The sequence below is a fragment of the Neurospora hispaniola genome (assembly GCF_033458365.1).
Source record: "Neurospora hispaniola strain FGSC 10403 chromosome Unknown B0T23scaffold_5, whole genome shotgun sequence".
NCBI classification, from domain to species: Eukaryota; Fungi; Ascomycota; class Sordariomycetes; order Sordariales; family Sordariaceae; genus Neurospora; species Neurospora hispaniola.
The window spans coordinates 1-22,633 of NW_026944410.1; the positions used below are offsets into that span (position 1 = coordinate 1).

Genomic DNA, 22,633 nt, shown 5'->3' on the forward strand with positions numbered 1-22,633 from the left:
CTTTTTAATACCGGTTGGAGTCTATAACCTTCGTAACGACAGTATATCGACCGTTTATAGGGTTAGGGTAATAAAAGGATTAATTAAATTACGAGAGGGGTAGGAGTAGAGGGTATATTACTACGGGAGGATAAGGTAGTAAGGATTTTATTAGTAGGTAAATCGGTTAACTAAAATTTAAATAATATAATAAAATAATAATACTAGCTAATATAGTAAAGGTACAATTTTATAACGGTTTTATATCTAATATTATTATACTTATTATAAAAATCCTTCCCGGAAATAGTTTTATTATATATAATAACCCGGGCGCGGCAGTTATTATAAATAGCGGTAATATATATAATATTATATAAAGAAATTAATTACTTTATTCCTACGGTTATATTATCGCTAATAATATCTTTTATATAATTTCGCTATATATATAAAATCTTACTAAATAGTATCGTCCTAAACCATTATTTATAAAATTCGCTATTATTTTACTTAATTTTAACCTTTTTAAATAAATTACGTTCTTTAATAGTAGGTAATTTAGTACGGCTAGCGGTAATATATAAACCGACTATATTAAATTAAACCTATATTAAATTAGAATATTTAAAATACAACAGCGGCGGTACTATAGTAATCGGTTTATAAGCAGCGCAGGGCTAGACTAGTAGTACTAAGGTAATTAACTTAATTAAAAAGGCTATTTCACTATTATTATTACCCAATAAATAAAATAAAATATTAAGAACCCGTTTTTTAAAAGTAAAACGGACGGAGAACTATTATTTAACCTTATTATTATTATTAAAATCCTCTTCGTTATTAAAAATTTTAATAAGTATTACGGATTTAAAGGAGGATAATAGCAATTCTAAGATTAGAATTAAAATTAGTTTTAGCGCGGTAGCCTTCCCCTTCTTAACGGCGGTCTTTTTAATAACGGTTTTCTTAACGGTAGTCTTAATAGGAATAATCTTTTTTTTAGGTAGAATAATTTTAAGGATAATTTTAATAAACTACTTAATTTTATAACTCTTTTTTTTAGGGTGGGATGAGGCGCGTTATAGAATTATTAAGCTAGGATCTTCCTAATTTTAATCTTCATGAAAATAAATTATTAATATACTATTTTAAATATAAGATTACTTTATACTAACGGGTTTTAAATTAAAGATTATTTTAGGAGGTATTATTATGATAGATTTAATTAATTATTAGTATTGTAATTACTTTGCATATTGAAATAGCTTTAAATTAATATAGAAATTGTTGTAAAATGATGAATTTTAATAAAGTTGTGCAATATAGAAGTGTGGTGTGTGTGTGTGTGTGTGTACGCACACACACCTCTTGCCAAGACTGCACAGGCGATTGAGTGTGGGAACATGTCATCTTCGACTGCAGTGCCTGGTTCATAACCGAATAAACGACGCAACGAACTTGAGCGTCTAGTCCAAGTACTACTACCTCTACCACAGTGGATTCCGCGCACAATGAGCTGAAATAGGAAGGCGACGTCCGTCGAATTGATCTTTCCCAAACGAGGTAATCTGGTGAATGATTGATGTGTTATATGTACACTACCTGGAGGTAGGTATAAGCCCTTCTTCGTTCATACCCGAATTTCCACCTCAAGCTCGCTATCAACATCCTGTGTTCCTGTCAGACCAAGTCACCTTCATTTCAAGCCAATCCCCAAGGGCACTCAGTCGTCTCCCAACCGCGGTATCTTGCACCCTCTATCTAGGAGCAACCAGTGGCGCGATTAGAGAGGCACTGGGTAGTGCAAGTATTTCCAATCAAGGTATCCCTGGTCAATGCGCTGACATAGCTGTCGCTAACACAGCCATTCAGCGCCTTCCGGGCCGCGGACTGCAGGTACCAGAACTGCGCATCCTGGACGACATTCGCCCAGCTGATGCAGCACTGGTTGCCGCCCTGGCTCAAGCAGACCGAGCGAGGAGACTGCGGGATGGTCTGGCTCGAAAGACCGTTGATCAAGTTGGTGCACACGGGCGCGTAGGCCCGGTGGGAACCGGAGCAGGTCACGGCGTTGGAGCCGCAGCGTTTGTCGAGCTCGGGTGACGGGGTGAAGCGGGCCGTGATGGGAGTCGATTCATCGCCATACCTGGCGGGAGAGGGGTTAGTGGCCACCTATGGTGCGGACGTGAAGGGGATGAAAAGGGGTAATCTACCAGGTGATGGTTCCGTTTTCGGTCTTGGTCTGCTCAATGATGATGAGACCGTCCTCAGCGGGAGCCGGAACAGGGCTAGCGAAGGCAATGGCGGCCAGGAAGGCGCTGAAAGCGAGGATCTGCTTGGGGAGCATCTTGAGGGTTGTTCTGCTGAAGTGCGTTAGCTCTGGCTCAAATCCGGCAAGATGGTCTTGACTCTTGAGCCTACCAGTTCAAAAGGGCTTCGAAGCGGTGGGTTGAGGACTTCTAAGGATCCTGCCGCAGAGGATGGTGATGAAAGTGAGATCTTCAGACCAAACTCGAGCGGCGACTCTAACATTTATACACGAATCTTCTCTCTATGACCAAAGGCCTGGGCGGAGATGCACCCACCATAACCAGGCCTCTCAGTGTCGAGTCGTCGGCACCTCTTATCCAGAAAATAGCCATCTACACTCGAGACCTATGGTGTATGAGCCTCTCGGCAAGGGTGTATGACACATAGTCAACCATTTATTTGACCCATCCGACACACGTGCATGTTACAGAGTGTCATCGTGGGCTACACTTTGGTGTTGAGGATGGTCTTCATATCGTGGCATCAGTCACAAACCTTGGTTGACATGGATAACTTGCTGACCTCGCATGAGCCTCAATACTTCAAGCCAATATTGCTGAGTAACGTACTCTGTATCCTTCTCATGCCCCGTGATCGGTTTTCCTGTAGTAGCTAAACTCCGAGCCGTTTTAGTTTCCTCATTCGGCAACTTGAGTACCTCTAAGCATGCTGAGTAAGTCTCTTCCAACCCCGGGAATTGACTTGACCCTATGGGAAGGCCATGGAGCGCAGCACGTAGTGTGAAAATCTCATCTCCGGACACATTTATGTACGATGTGGTGCCGGTGAGCCAGTACGCTTGGTACCTACCTCTAGTCGACTCAAAGTGCCGAGTAAATGATCAAACCACTAAATCCATTGATGTTACCTGTCGAAGGATTATTTGCACCGGTGAAGAGTGGTAGTTGCGAGCCGCACATGTAAAGTGGCATTGGTGCTACCACTGTCAGCACTATACGCCCGTCAACCCATGTCCATGTCGGTCTATGCTTATGCACTATATCATCAATTAGGGTACTCTCCGTTCGCTTATCGTTTCTCCTGGGCTTTCCTGTCGTCTTCTCTCCATGCCTTCCTCTTCAGTTACTCCTATCTACTCCTATCCCTTCCATTTTAAGAGCTTTACCTCTACGGACATCCATCAGGCCTATTACCCAAACACTGTACCGTACATGCTCCTCCCTTCCCCCATCCTACACGAGTATTCCTCGTTAGCCCGCTTACCATATCTTTCCCATCCCTTAGAAATCGGCAGTGAACAATCAGCTGTTCTGCCGGGCCCTTGAGTTTTGTCTGCTCGCCTCAGATACGCATCCTGCCAGGATATACAACTTTGGTAGCCCTTGTTGTCTCTTTTACAAATGAAGCGTGTGTCCTTCTTGAAGTTTTCGCCTGTGAGCGTGTTTGTGACGTCAAGGCAGGCATCGCGGCTGGCGGCAAAGTCGTCTCGACAGGTGAGGTCAAGCTGATCATTGCGGCAGTTGAGGCTTTGATAGGCGGTGGTTTCGTAGGGAATTTGCAGCCTCTCAGATGGCCTCCATGATATGTAATCCAATGCATCAGTCAACGAATCTCCCAAGAGCGATGTTTTCTCATAAGTTTGTTGCCAACTCGACCCGTTGGAATGCTACCTGCCCAACGCAGACTGTGGGGGATTGATCGCGCAGGCAGGATAGTGCCAACAGAGCGTTAGTCTGTGAACGCATGAGGTCGTGTCTATTTCTAGAGAAGCAAAACGCCAACGGAATACCTGTCCGGATTTCCAAAGGTGTTGTCTTTCCCCGTTGCGTTCTTGAGGTAGCAATAATCGCCTTCTGTCGGTATCGGACGGTAACGGCTTCTCGTTAGCTGGGTGTTCCCCTTGATCAAGACCAGCATGTTTGTGTGCGAAAGTACCCTAGGTAAACTTGGTATTGTTGCCACTCACCGCTTTTTACTATAGCAACACTCCTGCACAGTCCCATATCTGTTCCATCCTGTGCTCCTCCCGGTCTTTGCGGCCTGTTTTCCTGGTAAACAATATTGTACGTTGCGCAAGCATCAATACACGCTTCCAGCGTAGGCAGGTAAAGTTTCATAATGTCCAAAGTGTCTGGGTTGCCGTGGGGTGCTCCGGCCGGATAGTTCCTGTTACAGATGCGAACGAAGGATTGAACCTTTGTAAGGCCGCCCGGGTTAATCGCTACGGTCATGCTGTTTCCTAAGGCATCGAGGGGGGTGTATTGGGTGTTGTTAACGGAGGGACAGTTGTCGCTTGGAGCGGGCGAAGGACCGAAGGCGGTTAACTGCGTGCCAGTGGTGGTCGTTGGCGATGTCGTCGTCGTAAGTAGAGGAGAGGCTGATTCTGATTGCGATGGTGGACTAGCGATTGTTGCTGTTGTCGTGGTCGATGAGATGCTTGATCCGGAGATGGACAAGGATGATGGTGGTGATGCCTTGGACTCTGAAGAGTGTTGGCTTGCAGCCAGACCGCCGCCTATGCCTCCGCCAATGGCTCCAGCGAGCAACATGACTAACCCAATGACAACCGTCCAGAATACTGGCACTGACAATCCAAGCAGTTTCGTGTCTTGGGGTTGTTGCGGGTAGGCATCAGCTCCGCCTTCTAGCCCGGACGTAGCATAAGAGGGAAAATTTCCAAAGCTGCTGGGCTGCCCCTGCCTCTGCGGATGGTATGCTACTTCTAGATTGGAATGACCCGGGTTGTAGCATTTCGCGTTGATCATGTCAGGGTCCGCCATGATGTCATGGGAGATGTGATTTGGAAAGAATGTGTAAAAGAACGGAAGTGGATGAAAAGAGAGCAGAACAGCCAGGCACACAAGAAGGAGAACATGGAAAGCGAGTGGACGCAGGATACCTCTACCTATTTGTTTCGTGTGTCTGATAGACCCCAAATGAACCGTGCCGCCGCCTGAACACGAGATAGGCCATTTCTGGACGAACCAGATACCTACTCTCTGAACGAGAGAGCTTCATTGCTCAAGGAAGCTCTGCCTCATCGATGGCTTCATTCCGTGCCGCACAAAACCTGAGCACCTCATCGCCGGGCTCAGCCTTCCGCTTCAGCTCCAGCGCCGGAAATGCTGCGCTGAAACGTGGAGTCCTGGCGTGAATAACCATCGGCGAGTGTTTTCCAGAAGCACTGCATTGAGTGGCACCCGTCTTTTCTCGATCCAGGTTCGGGAGACATCTAAGATCCGTCCGCCGGGTTTGACGGAACGAAGCATGGAAGCGCCGCTGCCGTGGGCTGAATGCCGATTTTGGTGGGTAAGACGGGAAGAGCCATGGCCCGTGATCGATGCAGGGGCCTGATGCCCTTAAAACTTCAAGTTGGGCAACCGCAGTGAATGCTTCAGTGCTGTGCTCCTTGTTTGGGGGGGGGGGCTTTTCCCCGCCGGCAGGCACTGCAGGAACTGAATGCAGATGTAGGGCGAGACTCCACTCGAAGGCTCCCTATTTGAGTCCGTTGATTGGTCAGTCTCGTCCACGACAAGAATATTTTGGGACCTTCCACTGCACTGAACAAGCTTCAAGCTCCAACTGGGCTGTGCCCCCTGCGTCTACCATCGCTTCACTTTTCTTCCCTTCCACCAACCGGACCTGGGATAACCAAACCTAGGTATCTTACCTACAGGTATTGATTGATTGTGAATACCATCCCACCCACGGAAACATACCTACGTAAATTCTGCGACATTTCTCTTGACACCTTCGCTAGTATATTCGACTCAGTCTCCCATACCCAGAGCTTGCCTTCTTGTCCTGCGCCTCTTTACTGCACCCTGCACCGAGCCAGGCACTGGTAACAACAACATCAACAAGTCATCAAGAAACAATACCCACCCCCTGCGCCGGCGCGGATCGTCATAGTGGGGCACGCCGGACCGACAAGTGGTCATTCCCTCACGGCATCCGGGCCCAAGCTCCCGTTTCCGCCAGCACTCTCTCTTCCCGTCCCAACTTGAGCTGCACCTCTCTGTCAGGGACCCTTGCTTCCGTCCTACCAATCGGAATCCTTCCTTGTGGTATTCATTCAACATGCCCGTCGAAGTCTTCCTCATCACCGTCGTGCCTGCAGCCGATACCACCAAAGCCCGCTCGGTCCTCCACGGCTACACCGAGACGCGTCCCGTCACGCACCGTTTCACCCGTGTGCGGCACGTTCGTCGCCTCGACCAGTCTATCCGGGGCATCCCCATCCTGAGGTCCCTGCAGTCCTCGAACCCCAAGCCCGACAGCCTAGCACAATGGCAGGACCTGCACTCGACGCTGTCTAGGCAGCAATACATGCTGACTGAACGTGTGGATATAACCCAAGACGCCGAGGCTGCCGTGGCTGCTGGTCAGCCGGTGCCCATGTCGGAGCAGACGCAAAAAGGCGAGAGGATCCTGCGCTTCAATGACTTTCCTGATCCTCCCAACCCCCGAGTCCCACAGACGGTGATGCAGCGCAAACAAATCGACATCCGCGAGCCCGGCCCCTTGCTCGAGCAGCACATGGCCGATTCCGGCTTCTCTGTGGCCAACGAGTACATTGAAGAGACGTACCACTGGTGGGACAACAACAACCTCGAGTTCGTTCTGTGGAGGCAGTACAACGACCTTCCGAATCCCACTCCGGCGCCGCTTGTCCAAGTTGCCGGTCAAGCGAACTGGATGGTGCCTGACATGAGCAAGATGGAGCCTGTGGCGCCTTTCTGGATGTTGTATGTGCGTGCCCTGGTAGATGCCAACCCGGTAGACAGGATGGCAGAAAGAATGGCGGAGGCGCATGGCAGGTTGGGAAAGGTGGAGAAGGAGCTGGAGGGCGTGTTCAGCTTTATGGTATTTGACCGCAGGGCGCTTGACACAAGGTATACGGGGGAGGACCCGGAGTAAGAAGTAGAATACTGAGCCTTGGGGGGAAAATATCGGTACGAGTGAAGAGGAAGATGGTGCCAAAGACGACGCGGTACTTCAAAATGTATAATTTCATGGTCAAACACTGATCATTAGCATCTGATGTAACCTATACGGGCTAGTATCAACCCTCCATGATGGAAGAAACAACATTGACTTGATATCGAAACGCCTGGTCAAGCTGACCAAAGGTTTCGAGCCAACAAACGTGATCGGTTTCTAGTTTGCTCGTTGTCAAAAACAGCACCAGGACGGAGGTACCGCGTCGGCTCTGGCCCCAGGTTAGTGTAGTATGTGTTTTGCTCGGGGTACAGAGCTAACACATAACCATCTGCGAAGGTTTTCACTTTGACAAGAACCTCTGCTCACCTCTTTTTCAGAAATGGACATCTCGCATGGGCTACTAAATGGAATACCTTTACACTACAGGACCATACCGCTTGAAGTATGGGGAAGAGGGGTTGGATTCTAGTAGTCATATACAAACAGCTACACTAAATAGGTACTCCAGTGATCAAACCATCCTTAAGTCTAGCGTAGCGGGACATGGGCTTAATCTCAATAAGTACCTACCTCTATGTATTGTTACAGCCAACTTGGCGATTGTGTGTGATGAATGGAAATGGTCAGTGGGTTCGACAGCGTGATGCCGGTGATACCTCTAACACTGACTCGTCCTCGCTCGAATTCCGCAAGTGCGGGATGGCCGCGCGACTGATCGGCAGTCGGCAGGCCGCGGGTCGATCGGGGCGGGAAGTTCCACTTGTAGAAACCGTCCATCCGATTGGCGAGTTCCGAGCACTGGCACCCGACGCTAAGTACCTATTCGAATTTAGTGCACATTTCAATTGCGCCGCGGCGGCCATTCTCCGGCTGTTCATTTTTCGGTTCCCTACCCAAGTACGGCGTCACCGCTTCGTTATACGAATTCCGTCGTGTCGCTCAATGAAACAGCATCATGATGTTCATTGTTCCTTCTCGAATTCTCAAACTTGAGTTCCATTTTACAAAAACGGGGCGAGTCCCGTCGACGCTCACCAGGTCGGGTGCAACACAACTTGGACACTAGTCGGCCGATCGTCTCGTCGAGCCCCGCACACCGATACGACGCTGCGCTACCGTACCGAGGCTTAGTACATACCTACATGCCTCGCTACAGACCTCTAGACGACGCTAAGCACTGGACACACGACGCTCCCTCAGTCCCGGTCGATGGTCTCACGTCCGGCGAGTATAGCAGCGTGTAACGTAGAGGAATCAATGTACTTTGGCTACAAGTAAGTGTCCTTACTGGGCGGATATAGTTACCTAGAGATATCAAGAAAGGTGGCAAGGCAGTCAGAGCTAATGATCATCAACGGTATTACCAGGAACGAAAAGGATGGACGAAAGCCGGACGTTCAAAAATAACATAGCCCGCTCAGCCATGGAAGCAGCCGAAGCAACGTTGGCGCCTGAAACATCCCCTGCAGAATCCACCTCGGCAGCCCCAGAACGCCAGAGACAGCCATCCATCATGTCTTTGGCGTCATGGTGGTGAAACTCAGAGAACACAGGAGCCGACCGTCCATGCCAGTGAGCCAACGGCGGGCCAAGGAGCCCAATCGTCGCCATCGAGACCGCACCCACCAGTAGCAGATCTTATACTACGAAGTCATCACGTCTTTTGACCGATCTGGAATCTCGGACGAAGATGTCAACATCGATTCCATCATCCACACATCGACCGTTGAAAGAGCCCCGCAGCATGCAGGCCGCCAGGCCCCCGCCGCCGACCCTTGATCCCAGTACACTGCAGCGTCACATCCAAGACACTTCAAACGGTCAACTCCTGGCGACAGACAGGACCCCAGGCCGGCATTCCCCTTCCCTGGCAACTCTTTCCAACATTGAACCACACCTCATGTTCCAACGACAAGCTAAAGTCAATCTCTTCTCATCTATCTTCAGCTCCTCCGCCCTCCGTCTCCCAGTTCAATTGCCTTTTATGTCGATCGATTCGAGATGGTCTACGGCGGAAAGCCCTCGCGGGGCTGTCGAACATGTCGCGCTCGCCGTATCAAGGTACGTCGTGCTCTTGCACGCCCCGGCTTTTTCCCTTGCGCGGACGACTGACTGACCCATTTCCCCCCTTCTCGCAGTGCGATGAAGGTAAACCAACATGCAAGCAATGCGCAAAGTCAAAGCGTGAATGCGCCGGCTATCGAAACGAATTTGAGATCGTCCACCGCGACCAGACAAAGTCTACCGTCCGCCGAATGACTAAAGCTCTCAACAAGTCTCGCTCTACTACCACCTCGACCCTGCCGAGTCCCCGTCCGTCTCCCACACGACAACAAACGCCCGATCCCATCGCGACGCTCACAGTCCCCCTCGCTCAACGCGCAATCTGCTATTTTGCCTCCAACTTCCTATACGTGCCGCTGGGCCACATGCCACATGGTCATATGGACTACCTCGTGCCCTTGATCGACTGCGCACCCCCCGATAGCGCCCTCCGAAGCGCCTTCAATGCTTGTGCTATAGCCGCCCTCGGGAATAGAGAAAAAGCAAACAATGTCAACCTCACCAATCTTTCTCTCCGAGAACACACTGTGGCCCTGGCAAAGACGCATGCCGCCCTGGGGAATCCCGCCACTGCCAGTTCCGATGCAACGCTCGCTACAGTGCTTCTGCTGGGTTTGTACGAGGTTCGTCTGTCAACTGCGACTTTCTCCATCTGCGTGGCCCATCCGCTAACGGTTGGCTTGAACAGAGCATCACGGCGATTAAGGAGTCGCGTATGCTGGCATGGCGTTCACATGTTGACGGAGCAATTCAGATTGTCAAGCTGCGAGGCCGAGAACAAATGCGCAGCACCAAAACCGGAACGCTCTTGTTCCAAGCAGTGAGGCATCAAGTGGTACGAACCGCGCTTTCTCCCCAGACAAGCACATACTGACGGCAGGCATACACAGCTCGGCCGCGCACTAACATCGGGTACGCCTCCGCCACTAGGGTCCGATTGGTGGATGGACGACATAGGTGATGGGAGCCATCTCTTGCCTGGTGCCGCCATGCACCGCTTCGCCCTTCGAGCCAGTGAACTGCGAGCCGAGGCAGCTGCTCTGTTGAATGGTATCACGCGGACCGTCGAGAATATCGCACTGATGCAAAACATGGCCCATCGAGTGTATTTGCTAGACCAAGAGATAGCTTCCTGTCTTCTTGCTCTGCCGCCAAACCTACGCTTCAAGACGCTATGCTGGCTATCCTACGAGGAGGTAGGTTTATCGCCAGGGCGACCGAACAACTACTCCAAACTCGAAGTATTCCCCGGCCGTGTGGACATGTACCCCGACTTTGTAACCGCCCGTACATGGAACACTGCGCGCACCATACGCCTTGTGCTAGCCTCCCTCGGCATCCGCCTAGCAGCATGGCTCAACATGCCCGCCGACTATCGCACAACTGCCGAGTATGCCAGGTCGAAAGCCATCTGTGAAGACACCATTGCCGACGTCATTGCCTCGGTTCCATACCATCTCGGATGGCACACCAAGCAACCGGGTCTGTTCGGCAACGATACTGACCGCTCTGGCTTCGTTTGTGGTTACGAGGATGCGATCAAGGCCCTTCCAGCTTGGTTCCTGGTCTGGGCCCTGACTTGTGTCAAAAACCATGATATGGCGACTGACGAGCAGCGCGTTTGGGTGAAGGGCCGGCTTCGGTACATTGCCGACCATGTCGGTATGAAGTATGCCAACCTCGTTAACGACGTAGGTTATTTCCTGCCCTCCCAAGTTGCACCTTGTCATTACTTGCTTGACTAACGCCCAACGTCCGACAGCTTGAACTTCGCTTCCCATCAATGTTCATCCGCCAGGACGGCACCATGCCTTCGGCTGATCCACTGAGGGCCGGGACGTTCAAAGGCCGCCCAGACCCCGTAAGCGCAACGCGCACCGCCGTCACTACTCCTCGGACTCCTGAAAGCATGGTTTCTGGAGGAAGGCGTCCGTCGCCTTGATAGGATGACGTTTAGGTTCATTTTTCGATCCCTCTACCATAACACCGGATCAGGAACCACATGGACCGGCCGGAAGATATTCCCGGCGCGGTGAACGGTAGAGGCATGCAACTACTTTGCTGCAAAATGTCGTTGCTTCAATTGATGAGGAAACGAGGACCTCCGGTTGAACAACGCCTTATGGCCACCAAAACTAGAGTGGGAGCCCTTGCCTTCCGATAGCCAATCGGCCAAGAGCTAACCCAGGCATCAGGCATTTAACAGCATAGAAACCATGAGCTTCTGCCGGTACACTCGGTGCTACCACGACCGACAACGCGGCTCACTGTCGAAGTCGACTTGCATATACCCTACACCCAGCCTCGTTGACGCGGCATTGAAATCCAGGGTGGAAAGCGACATTTGCATTTTTTTTTTTTTTTCAGCAACGACTGGTGTAGAAGACAGAAGGATCACTAGCAAACGTTCGGAAGACGGACCGGTTTTACCTTCGAGTCGACATGCCAATCGCTCCCAGCCGCCGGGCAGTTCAATGTTCAGCACGTACAGTAGATCTGTTGAGTGTAATCCAAAGAATGACTTTTTCAACCTTCAGCACTGCGTATTCATCCCTCTTTACCTTGCTTTTTCCCTACTTCTTCATAGTAGTGCCCATCAAGAACATCGATGCTCAACAATGTCCTTGAGCTCGTACATCAAGTGCAGCCCTCCCTTCGCGCAGCTCAACTGTATACCTCTAAGATAAAGCTTCTGGAAGATGAGATCCAAACCATCGAGAACTCTATTGCAAGCGCCAACAGTCCACGAGTTGCCTACACCAACTCGGGATCGGGTTTCCAGTCAATTCATTCTAGCCGTGGCACTCAGAACAACAACAATGGTAGCGGGTTGTTCGTTAACGGCCCCTCTCCGTATCCGCAAACTTCCACTGGGGAGGATCCCTTCAGCCAGCTGAGCCAAAACCTGCTCCCTGATAGCCAAACCTCAGGGTGCACATGCTCGGCTTGATTAGGTACCTCCCTTACCTAGGTACCTATTTGCGGGATACAACCCCCTAACTCTTTCCATCTGGCAGAAGCCCCGCGGAGAGCCAACGGCAGGCTATCTAAGATGTTGCTGGGGAGCCCATGTCTCTAGCCGAAAGCACTGCAGTGGCGTGTGTTTGCGATGTTTCAGTCTGATGCCCTTTATAACGGCCCATCCCCTTCCGTGTCGTTTTCGGGAGCTGGGGGCGCTCTTTCTTTACCAGGGCAGAACGATCGACGGTGCTTCAGCTAGAGGTAAGTACGTTACCTACACTCAGCCACCGCCATACTTCTCGCTTACCTACTACGTGGCTTTAACCAGTGTTCAGCATGATCACATGGTTGCGTCGAGTTGCACCGGTTCGGTGGGCACATGATCGCGGTGAGCTGACTCCTTTAACGCTGCCAGTGAGTGTTTGGGTGATCTCCGTTCGGCGTCCGCTCCCACTGCTACCCTCGGCGCGTGACGTCATGCATGCCCGTCCCTTCCCGACTCCGATATTCAACGGCCCCGTTTAACGGTGCAACGGCGCATCCCCTCCTCTCATCACAACGAAGAAACCCGACATCCGGAAGCCAGCCCTTCCCGTACACCAAAATGTCATCAACCGTCGACCCCGCCATCTTCCGCGCTCTGGCCCTGGATCCCAACTCCGCCTCCGCCAGCATCACGTCCCACGGCGGCTCCGGCTTCTCCTCGACTTATAAGCTCCTTATAACCACTCCTGATGGCAACAACAAAAGGGCATACTTTGTCAAAACCGGCACCGGGCCCGACGCCGCCGCCATGTTCCTTGGGGAACACCACTCCCTCAATGCGATCCATTCCGCCATCTCCTCCTTCTGTCCACGCTCTTATGCCAACGGGACCATGTCCTCCAACTCTAACCAGCATTTCTTGGTGACTGATTTCCTCAATCTCCGCTCTAGCGGTGGTTCGGCCAGATCTGGCAGTGGTGAATCCTTTGCAGCAAAGCTGGCCAAGATGCACACCATCCCCGCCCCGATCCCCGAGGGGTACGACAAGCCCATGTTCGGCTTTCCCGTCCCTACATACTGCGGAGCGACGGAGCAGGACAATACCTGGAAGGAGGACTGGGCAGAGTTCTACGCTGAAAACCGGTTACGCCATGTGCTGAAAGAAGGTGAGAGGATAAATGGAAAGAACAAAGAGTTGCACGACGCGGTGGACAAGGTCGCATCGATGGTGGTGCCCAGACTTTTGGGGGAACAGACGATAGGAAAGGTGACGCCGGTGTTGATACATGGGGATTTGTGGAGTGGGAATCAGGGACGGGGTAGGTTTTCCGAGGAAGGGGGCGTTGAGGAGGTCATCTATGACCCAGCAGCGGTTTATGGGCACTCGGAGTATGAGCTGGGCATCATGAAGATGTTTGGCGGGTTTGGCGGGGGGTTTTGGAAGGAGTATGGGGAGTTGATGCCGAAGCAGGAACCGAAAGAGGAGTGGGAGGATCGAATTGCCTTGTATGAGCTGTGAGTGTTGCGGTGATCTGACCTGCCTGCTGAGATGCTGTGACGAGTCTGATTTGCTAATGGGGCTCGACAGGTACCACCATTTGAACCACTATGCGTTGTTTGGAGGCGGGTATCGCGGCGGCGCCATGTCCATTATGAAGAAGCTTATTGCAAAGTATGCGTAGCTGGGATGTTCGACTTGGCTGGCGAATGGTCCTCAGAAACCGAACATGTGAAAGTCCGCATATCAACCTCGAGTATCAGGTACTCATCGCGCATCCATGTGTCTTTGCAACACCGTGGTACCAAACATTATTGAAATGTCAAAATGTGTTGATGTAGGTGGGTATGGTCTGGCGCCAGTCGTCTGTTCAATGTTAGGATTGATGAAGAGCGCGTTGGTCCATTGTTTGATGCTCGGCCAAAGATATTCTAGGGGCCTAAAGTAGACATGAGAAGCAACGTGGCCCTCCACTAACAGATTTAAGAAAAGCCCAATGCGAAATCTGTTAGTGGTCTCGTGTAGGTGATAAATGGCCATTGTTGATCGCATTTCGCAAAGACGCCATCCATAACATGTTCTAGCTGATAACGAAATGAAGAGCGATTAGTTGTCGCTAAAGCTGGAGAATACTACATGATGACTGACAGAAGCCAACCAGCTGGTCTCAAGACTCACATTCAACACGTGGAAATGTCAGGTCGAGACAAGTGAAACCCCTATAGCGTGATGTCTCTCTTTGTGAGTCCTCCCAAACTGACACTTTTTGACACGCCGGCATCCATCCGATCGATTGCATGTTCACATGGACGTCATCCGTCTCCCAGCGATAATTGTTAAGGATAGCTTGCCGTGCACAGACCATACATGTCACTGTCCAGGTGTTCAATGCATGTCATTGCAGCCGCCAAGAGGTGTCGTTCCCCTGTCAGCGAGTGACAGCAACGATCCACATCATCTTGTGAGAGCTCCATTCTGAGAAGCGACCAGACCATGCAAGCAACGAACCCACATCCAATCCATGACGGGCAGCTTGTAGGTTCCCCCTTTGGACACCCTTTGGGCCTCGATTCTCTGCTTGACAGTTGGCACTCGATACCACCCCCTCCTCAGCCCGAAGCGTGTGGTCCACGACGACGGGACAACAGCAGCAGCACTAGAAGCACCACCAAGTCGGACCACACCCCTCCCCTCCCCTCCCCCCTCTTCTTCTTCTTCTTCTTCTTTGCTGTAGTACAGCCAACTTTCTAATATCACCACCACCCATTCCTTTCTTCTTCTCCTTCCCCTTCTTCCTCTCTCTCAGTCTGTCTTGTTGCTACCTACCCGCCCTCTCCCCGTCGCGTCGTCCGTCCTCTTCTCCGCCACCCCAGCCAGACAACCAACCACGCGCCGCATCATACGAGACATCACGAAACCACCGCCATGAACGGCCACTTCGCCGCCGTCGACAACGGCAACGGGTCGTCGCCCGACAGCAACGCCCACAACTTTGAACACGGTATCCAGGTCATCAACGAGGACAAGCAATACAACACCAACCTCAATGAGTACCTCAACGAGACACACGTTGCCGAGGCCGGCTTCAACTACCACCTCATCTCCGTCTTCGGCTCCCAGTCCACTGGCAAGTCAACCCTCCTGAACCACCTGTTCGGCACCCAGTTCAGCGTCATGTCCGAGCGAGAGCGTCGCCAGACTACAAAGGGCATCTGGATGTCCAAGAACAAGAACGAGGGAAAGATGGCCGACAACATCCTGGTCATGGACGTCGAAGGCACCGATGGTCGCGAGCGTGGCGAGGACCAGGATTTTGAGCGCAAGAGTGCCCTCTTCGCCCTTGCTACGAGTGAGGTCTTGATCGTCAACATCTGGGAACACCAGGTTGGTCTGTACCAGGGCGCAAACATGGGCCTGCTCAAGACTGTTTTTGAGGTCAATATGCAGTTGTTCTTGAAGGATAAGCAGTAGGTTTCCTGTGGTGCGCCCCTAACCGATGTTCACTTACTAACAGTTTAGAAACCAAACCCGCTCCCTCCTCTTCTTCGTTATCCGCGACCATATCGGCGTCACCCCTCTCGCAAACTTGCGCAACACCTTGATCCAGGATCTGACCCACATCTGGTCCTCCATCTCCAAGCCCGCCGGCCTCGAGAACTCCAAGATCGAGGACTACTTCGACTTTGCCTTTGCCGCCCTCCCGCACAAAATCCTGCAACCCGATAAGTTCATCTCCGAGGTTCAGAAACTCGGCTCCCGCTTTATTGCCGGCCACCGCAACAAGGACTCAGATGCCACCGACGACCAAGAACTCACCGGTGGCGTCTTCCTCCCCGAATACCATCGCCGTATCCCTGCCGACGGCCTCTCCATCTACGCCGAGGGCATCTGGGACCAGATCGTCTCCAACAAGGATCTCGACTTGCCCACGCAACAAGAACTTCTCGCGCAGTTCCGCTGTGACGAGATTGCGCGCGAGGTGCAAATCGCCTTTGACGCCGCCATTGCTCCCCTCGAAGAACAACAGGCCGAGTCCACCCGCGCCGGCAAGCCCGCCGTCCTTCCCGATCTCGGTCAAATCGGCGCCGAGGCCCGTGAGAAGTGCGTCAAGAACTTTGAGACTCAGGCCTCCCGCTACCACAAGGGCGTGTACACCACGAAGCGCGCCGAGCTCGAAGACAAAATCGACAACCGCCTCAAGGCTCTTTACCAAGCCCATCTCACCGCCGCTCACAAGGCGGGCGTGACTGCCTTCTCCGATGCCGTCACCAACGCTGTCAAGGCAGGGCAAAAGGCGGGCGGTGCTTACGAGTTCGCCGAGATTGTCGAGAAGCAAAAGACCAAGACTCTTGAAATTTTCAAGAAGGAGGCGCAGTCCCTCGCCATCCCCGGAGTGGCCTGGTCCAACTTCAAGCCACAGTACCTCATCTTTGAAAAGGAGCTCGACGAAGTCTCTGCGCGCTTGCGCAAGGAGGAGATGCGCCGCTTGGCGATTCGTGTAGAGCGGTGGGTCAAGTCCCGCCTAGGCGACGCGATTGGGCTGGAATTCAACAAGCTCGGGTCCGGTCGTGGTGGGTCTGGTGCTCCGGAGTCTGGTGAGAAACCCGCTACCGAGAAGGACATTTGGGATCGTGTATGGAAGGCCTTTATCAGCATTGTGGGTGAAGCCGAGAGCAGGTTTACCGATCGCGCCAAGAGCTTCGAAGCTAGCGACGATGAAGTCCAAGTCGGCCTCTGGCGCCTCCGCCGCAAGTCGTGGGTCGCGCTGCGCGAGAAGATCGAAGAAGAAGTAATGGAGTCCAACATTCTCATGAAGCTTCGCGAAAACTTCGAAGACAAGTTCCGCTACGACGAAGATGGAGTGCCACGCATTTGGCGGCCGTCGGATGACATTGAAGGGATTTACACGCGCGCGCGCGAGTCGACGCTCGGTCTCGTCCCGCTGCTATCCCGCTTCCGCCTGACATCCACCAGTGCCCCTCCGGATTTGATCGAGTTTGTCGGTCCCCAACCGCACGGCGTCGAGCCAGGTGATGAAGAGGACCTGACGCCGATTGGTGGCGTTGACGAGGACGAGGGTAAGTCCCTCGAGGAGGAGACGACGATTTTGAGCGAGCCCAAGAAGCAGGATTTGGTGGTGAGGTTTAAGAAGATGGCAGATGGAGTGTATGTTGAAGCCAAGAGGAGCGCGATTGGCGGGATCACGCAGGTGCCGCTCTACTTTTATGCTGTGTTGTTGGTGCTGGGTTGGAACGAGTTCGTTATGGGTAAGCTTTCCTCCTCCGCCTTTTCTCTTTCTTTTACGCTTCTTGACCCGAGCACTGACCAATTGCAAACAGTCCTCCGTAACCCGATCCTCTTTCTCCTCCTCCTGCTTATCAGCGGCGGCACCTACGTCGCCTACAGCCTCAACCTCCTTGGGCCAATGATGCAGATGGCCAATGCCGCTTCCAGACAAGGCATGGAGATCGGCAAGGCCAAGTTGAGGGACTTTTTGGAGAACCACGAGGGAGCCAGGGGGGCTTTGGGGATGCCTCCAAAGAACGCCCAGAGAGTTGAGAGTGGAATCAGTATGGATACGCTGGATAGCAACGGCAAGAGGAAGGAGACAGGGCTGGGGGCTGAGGATGACATCTAGGTGATATCGGAGAGGTAAATCCTGTTCGGAAGGAAACAAGTGGGGAGAAAAAGGAGTTGAGTGTACCGAGTTACAGCCAGCAAGCGGATGATCACCTGTTGTGGGAGTGTTAGTGCCTGGGTGGGTTGGTATGGTATAGAAAGCTATAAAGTCACTTTATGTTGTTGTTTACCTAGATATAGGAGTTGCCATCCTTTTTTGGTATATCATTTGGGTTCATTTAACGTCTAGTCTACACGTCCCTCACATCTCCAGTTTCGAGACTGAGCTTCCGGCCTTCCCAGCTTGTGACTGAACATGCCAGTTGGTGCCCTCAGGAGAGCCTGGCCGTTGAACGTGATGGACACTATGGCAGACGAGTTAGTGGCACGCATGTGAATGACAATGTTCGCTCCCATGTTTGAATTTACTAAGCCTGCTTATGGAATCTATAGTTTCCAGCCTGCTTCGACTTACCCACTCGCGCAGCAATCCGGTAATGCTGCCAACGGCAACAGCAATCTATAATAGGACATGAACGGTAGAAAAGGATTCGAGCCAATGTAATACAAGACCAAGAACAGGAGAAAAGCGCCCCCCTCCAATACCCCATTTTAGACTCCAATCCCAATCAGCAAAAGCAGAGCAAAGAGGTAAGTAACCTGACAGCGCGGCTTGTGAACAGCGACGGCAGGGAAATGAATAGCAGGGAGTTGGAAAGGTACTCAAGCAAGCATCTGTGTGTGTTTATGTCACTTCTGTGACACTGAGATTTCCCAATGACTGCACAGCAACCTGGAAAACCGGGAACTCGGACAAGAAGACAAAATAACAAGCGAAGAATTGGACCCAAGAAATGCCGGACACCCAAAGACCAAGATGACCGACCGGTAGAGCGAACGACAGGCTAAGGTAGGTAACCCGCAACTATCATGACAAGGAAAGAAAGCCAACAATTGCTTGATTAAACTACGCCCAAAAAAGCGAAAGAAGGGAGGTTCAAGCATCCGAACAACTCACTCCCCCTGTGTACTTCGACTCCATTCAAACATGCCATCACCTAAGCAGAAGCAGAAGCGGCAGCAGATGTGTCCAACACGGAGTTCTCTGCCCCACTGACACCTTCGTCGCCCTCCGAGGATGGCCTAACCTGCACCTCGCACCCTTGCGAGAAGAAGACGCGAGCGGGTTGGTCGTAGTCGTTTTCAATTGAGTAGTAGTTGCCTGTTTTCGTGCACCAGTGTCAGTGTCAGTTCTGTCAAGAACAAATCAGAGTACCAATAGCGTGGGAAGGTGATGGCCAAGAAAGAAAAAGAAAAGGAAGAAAAAAACATACCCCTCGGCACAAACCACATCCCCCCCTTTCCAATCCTAAACACCGTCTCATTCACCGTCACCAACACCCTCCCCGTATACACAAAAAAGGTCATGAACATTTTACGTGAGTTCTTGGGCCTCTTGACCGCTCCGGGGGGCAGATCCACCACGCCCGCGCCAAAGAAGCCTTCGTTGACCGTCTTCGCATACCTAAACGCCGCGTCCTTGACTTTCTGCGTGCGAATGGCTCGACCCGAAATAGCCAGCTGCTTCTCCTGCACTTCGACCTCGTCGTCCAGCGCGGGCGGGTGGAACTCGTGTTGCGGGTACCAGGTGACGACATCGCCTCCGAGAATGCCGGGGTTGAGTTCCCAGGGTTCTGGAGGGGAAGGGTCTTCGTCTCTTTGGGCCCGGCGAGAGGTTCCACCAGCGGCAGCATTGTTGCCGCCGCGCTTGGTACCCCGGCCACGGCTGCGAGAGAAATCCACGACTTCTTCCTCCACGCGCACGACTTCTTTGATGGTGGGCAGAACAAATTTCCTCTTGCGCGCCACCTCCCCGGCACTAGATCCCTTGGAGGACTTGGGCGCGTGGTCGGCGACGAATTCGTCTTCCTCGTATTCGTAATCGACGTGCTCGTTGCGCCAGTAGGCGAGGGGCTTGAAGGAGTGGCGACCGGAACGGGTGCGGATGATGGCGTTGCTGTCGCCGGGGACTTCGCGCCTGTTGATGACGAGACCGCGAGACTTGGGGAGGGGAGGGCCGCGGGGAATGGCAATCGAGGTATCGGCATCGGCGGCGGGTGCGGGAGAGGGTTGGCGCTTGCGGCCACCTTTCGGTTTCGTGGCCTTGGTGGCCTTGGTGACCTTCTCGTTGACGGGTTCGGCGGCGGGGGTTGGGGCCCTACCCTTTCCTTTGGCGGCCCTGGATCGCGAGGGACCGCCTTCAACGGGTTCTGGTTCTGGTTTCTCGACTTCTTTCGGCGCGGGAGTGAGTGATTTCCTCGGCCTTCCTCTGCCCTTGGCGGGCGCAGGCGCGGTCTCGGTACGTTGGCGCTTGGGTTGGCGACTGGAGGAGGACTCTTCAGCATCGGTAGCGGGTTCTTCCACGGTGCGCCGTTTCCTGCCTGGTTTGGCTGCGGGGGCCGGTTCTTCCACGGCTGCGGCCTTGCCCTTGGCTCCCCTTCCTCGCTTTCCAGCAACCTGGGGCGCGACTTCTTCTGGTTCACCCTCTGCCTCTTTCTCTTCCTCCCGCTCCTCCTCTTCTACTACGGGCGCAGCAGGTTTCCGCCCACGCTTTACAGCTGCGGGTGCTGGTGAGGGTTCCTTGGCCTTGGGCTTCCTTCCAGGCTTCTTCTTGGCGGCGGGCACAGACACAGCTTCGGGAGCTTCGTCTGGTTCCTCCTCTTCCCGGTCTGCCGGCTGCTCCTCCTCAACTTCCCCATTATCCTCCAACATGGCCATAGACTCCTCAATGAACGCATCAGTCTCATCCGGCACCGCAGTGTTTTCTTGCTCCTCTTCCTCCGCTTCATCGTGATAGCCATTTAGCCCGTTGACGCCGTTCGTCGTAGTCGGTTGAGACAGGGAGCGTCCACCAGCCTTGAGAGCCTCAAAGTTCAGTCTCCGCCTGGCAGTGTTGATATCTTCTGCAGGCTGGGAAGAGGAACCGCGATCGTAGTTTTCTTTGTTGGCGCCAAGGGATCCACGAGTGGGCGACGAGCTGCGCGCCATTAGACGGTTCCGCGCGGGCGAGTTGACGACAACCTTGACCGGGGATCGGTTGGTGCGGCTGACGGGGAGGGGAAGTCGGCTGGCGTTGCCGTTGAGGAGAGCTGCTGGGGCGATGCCGGAGGCTATTTCACAGAATAGAGTCAGCAATTACGCGGCGTGTTGGGTGTCCGTGTGACTATGTTGGGAAAACGCACTAGTGGTAATGTCCATGTCCTCGCTATCTGCCCTACCATCCTCCGAGGCGCCACCATCTTCGTCGTCTTCGCCTTCGTCTTCATCGCGGTCCTCGGTCGGCTTGTGGGGAGAGGAAAAGAGGTCCTCAAGGGGTTGCATGCCATGTTCGTCGCGGATGCCCGAGTCTTTCAGGGTGACACCGGTTTTGCTGGAGAGTTGGTTAGCATACCCAGGTATCCTCGGAGAGATGAAGAGAGAGACCCGTGAGCGCATACCGGCCAGCAACTCCCAACTCGTACACATGCTCTGGCTCGGGGAACAGACTGCGCCGCGCTCCTGACGGCCGTGGCGCCATCTTGTTGATTTGTTGTCTGTCGTCGGGATAACGCTGATTTTCGTCCGCCCTTCAGTCGATTGTCGCGTGTTGTTGCACGTGGGTGGGTGGGTGGGTGTGTACTCAGTGTGAAGAGAGCAATTGAAGTGATTGCGCGGGCGGCCGAAGGAGCAGGCAACTAAGTGGAACAGCAGCAAGCACAACTGAATGGAGATGTACAGGAACCAAGCAGCAGGCAAATAATCAATGGCGGGATGCTAGGTGCTGAAGGTTTCTCAATGGAAAGGTTAGTTGCTTACTTGGGGGGTTCTGGGCGCCAAGCTTCCTTTCCCCCCTACAAATCGACTTTGTAGGGGGCGGCAAAAAATTGGGACAGTATTTTAATATGGGACACCCCACATAGAAATTTACTAGCAAAGTAACCCATCCACATACTTAACACCCTACTTATACATGGGGATTTATTAATATAACGTTATTGGGAAGCCTAATAAACTACCCAAATAGGAAGGGCATATATGTAATAATAAATTTAATAATTTATTTTACTTATTTGAGTATATTATAGTATTATACTGGCTAATTAAAGTCCTTCTTTACTTGTATATGCCTTAGATTATCTCCTCCTACCTTAACGAGGTTTGCCCCGGCCATTGCCCGTTTAAATGCCTTATTCTAAATCGGATTGTACCTTTAATTAATAGTTTTATTGTATTTCCCTATATAGTATCCTCGAATCTACGTTCTTGTAAGAGGAGAGGAGTTATAGGGGTAATTACTAAGGAGGGACTATTAGATTTGGGTAATAAGGTTATATTAATAGTAGGGAGTATATACTATTCAAATTTCTTTTTAGGAATTAGTATAATTAGGGGTTTAATTAATTGACCGGCTAGTTTAATCCTTTTTTTACTAGGTAGAAGTTTGTTACCTTCCTCGTCCCTATTGTCGTTATCCTCCTCCTCCTCCTCCTCCTCCTCGTTATTAATTTTTTTATTTATTACTATAGCGATATTATCCTTATAAAAATCCTTAATAAGAATTTTATTTATTTTATCTTTTAATTGTATTTATACGCGGGGATTTTTAATAATTTGAGAGAAAATTTCTAATTGGGCGGCTGTTTATATTAATTGGGCGGTTGGTTAGTAGTTAGTAATAATTTTAATATCCTTATTATTAAAAATAATTAGTAGGGGGTGCTTTGTATAGTATTAGGCTTGCTAGTGAGTTAGCGGCTTACCCTCTTTATT

General features: G+C 51.8%; 8 protein-coding genes across 8 annotated transcripts; 5 read left to right on the forward strand and 3 right to left on the reverse strand.

The window, feature by feature from the left end:
• Positions 1–1,447: 1,447 nt before the first annotated feature.
• Positions 1,448–2,826, reverse strand: B0T23DRAFT_381121 (uncharacterized protein). Its single transcript, XM_062837246.1, has 3 exons — positions 2,199–2,826; positions 1,847–2,131; positions 1,448–1,590 (listed from the first exon to the last, which is right to left on the reverse strand). The coding sequence occupies exons 1-3, from the start codon at positions 2,327–2,329 to the stop codon at positions 1,581–1,583; spliced, it is 426 nt and encodes a 141-aa protein (XP_062691323.1). The 5' UTR covers positions 2,330–2,826; the 3' UTR covers positions 1,448–1,580.
• Positions 2,827–4,014: 1,188 nt separating this feature from the next.
• Positions 4,015–5,415, reverse strand: B0T23DRAFT_317995 (uncharacterized protein; the record flags this gene model as incomplete). The annotated part of the gene is made up of 3 exons (XM_062835045.1): positions 4,015–4,152; positions 4,230–4,935; positions 5,324–5,415. The coding sequence occupies 3 exons, from the start codon at positions 5,413–5,415 to the stop codon at positions 4,015–4,017; spliced, it is 936 nt and encodes a 311-aa protein (XP_062691324.1).
• A 918-nt stretch (positions 5,416–6,333) lies between these two features.
• B0T23DRAFT_319179 (mediator complex, subunit Med18) lies at positions 6,334–7,514 on the forward strand (the record flags this gene model as incomplete). Its single annotated transcript, XM_062835110.1, has 2 exons — positions 6,334–7,169; positions 7,418–7,514. 2 exons carry the CDS (start codon positions 6,334–6,336, stop codon positions 7,512–7,514), a joined length of 933 nt encoding a protein of 310 aa, XP_062691325.1.
• Positions 7,515–9,198: 1,684 nt separating this feature from the next.
• Positions 9,199–11,203, forward strand: B0T23DRAFT_318108 (uncharacterized protein; the record flags this gene model as incomplete). The annotated part of the gene is made up of 5 exons (XM_062835052.1): positions 9,199–9,258; positions 9,336–9,884; positions 9,950–10,096; positions 10,152–10,952; positions 11,024–11,203. The coding sequence occupies 5 exons, from the start codon at positions 9,199–9,201 to the stop codon at positions 11,201–11,203; spliced, it is 1,737 nt and encodes a 578-aa protein (XP_062691326.1).
• Positions 11,178–12,327, forward strand: B0T23DRAFT_155598 (uncharacterized protein). The gene is made up of 3 exons (XM_062832626.1): positions 11,178–11,401; positions 11,457–12,215; positions 12,282–12,327. Exons 1-2 carry the CDS (start codon positions 11,264–11,266, stop codon positions 11,946–11,948), a joined length of 630 nt encoding a protein of 209 aa, XP_062691327.1. The 5' UTR covers positions 11,178–11,263; the 3' UTR covers positions 11,949–12,215; positions 12,282–12,327.
• Positions 12,328–12,826: 499 nt separating this feature from the next.
• Positions 12,827–13,889, forward strand: B0T23DRAFT_429276 (Fructosamine/Ketosamine-3-kinase; the record flags this gene model as incomplete). Its single annotated transcript, XM_062840183.1, has 2 exons — positions 12,827–13,722; positions 13,796–13,889. 2 exons carry the CDS (start codon positions 12,827–12,829, stop codon positions 13,887–13,889), a joined length of 990 nt encoding a protein of 329 aa, XP_062691328.1.
• A 1,154-nt stretch (positions 13,890–15,043) lies between these two features.
• Positions 15,044–18,171, forward strand: B0T23DRAFT_155643 (root hair defective 3 GTP-binding protein). Its single transcript, XM_062832627.1, has 3 exons — positions 15,044–15,672; positions 15,725–17,472; positions 17,545–18,171. Exons 1-3 carry the CDS (start codon positions 15,131–15,133, stop codon positions 17,841–17,843), a joined length of 2,589 nt encoding a protein of 862 aa, XP_062691329.1. The 5' UTR covers positions 15,044–15,130; the 3' UTR covers positions 17,844–18,171.
• A 711-nt stretch (positions 18,172–18,882) lies between these two features.
• Positions 18,883–21,401, reverse strand: B0T23DRAFT_319905 (kinetochore CENP-C fungal-like protein; the record flags this gene model as incomplete). The annotated part of the gene is made up of 4 exons (XM_062835149.1): positions 18,883–19,046; positions 19,159–20,994; positions 21,067–21,284; positions 21,322–21,401. 4 exons carry the CDS (start codon positions 21,399–21,401, stop codon positions 18,883–18,885), a joined length of 2,298 nt encoding a protein of 765 aa, XP_062691330.1.
• Between the last annotated feature and the right edge of the window lie 1,232 nt (positions 21,402–22,633).

Bases quoted from the DNA above. Each gene is read 5' to 3' on its own strand.
- B0T23DRAFT_155598 (XM_062832626.1), top strand. From the start codon at position 11,264: ATGGACCGGCCGGAAGATATTCCCGGCGCGGTGAACGGTAGAGGCATG. The intron at 11,402-11,456 runs GTGGGAGCCCTT...CCCAGGCATCAG, and splicing joins TTATGGCCACCAAAACTAGA to GCATTTAACAGCATAGAAAC.
- B0T23DRAFT_381121 (XM_062837246.1), bottom strand. From the start codon at position 2,329: ATGCTCCCCAAGCAGATCCTCGCTTTCAGCGCCTTCCTGGCCGCCATT. The intron at 2,132-2,198 runs CTGGTAGATTAC...CCCCTCTCCCGC, and splicing joins ACCGAAAACGGAACCATCAC to CAGGTATGGCGATGAATCGA.
- B0T23DRAFT_155643 (XM_062832627.1), top strand. From the start codon at position 15,131: ATGAACGGCCACTTCGCCGCCGTCGACAACGGCAACGGGTCGTCGCCC. The intron at 15,673-15,724 runs GTAGGTTTCCTG...CTAACAGTTTAG, and splicing joins TTGTTCTTGAAGGATAAGCA to AAACCAAACCCGCTCCCTCC. The intron at 17,473-17,544 runs GTAAGCTTTCCT...AATTGCAAACAG, and splicing joins TTGGAACGAGTTCGTTATGG to TCCTCCGTAACCCGATCCTC.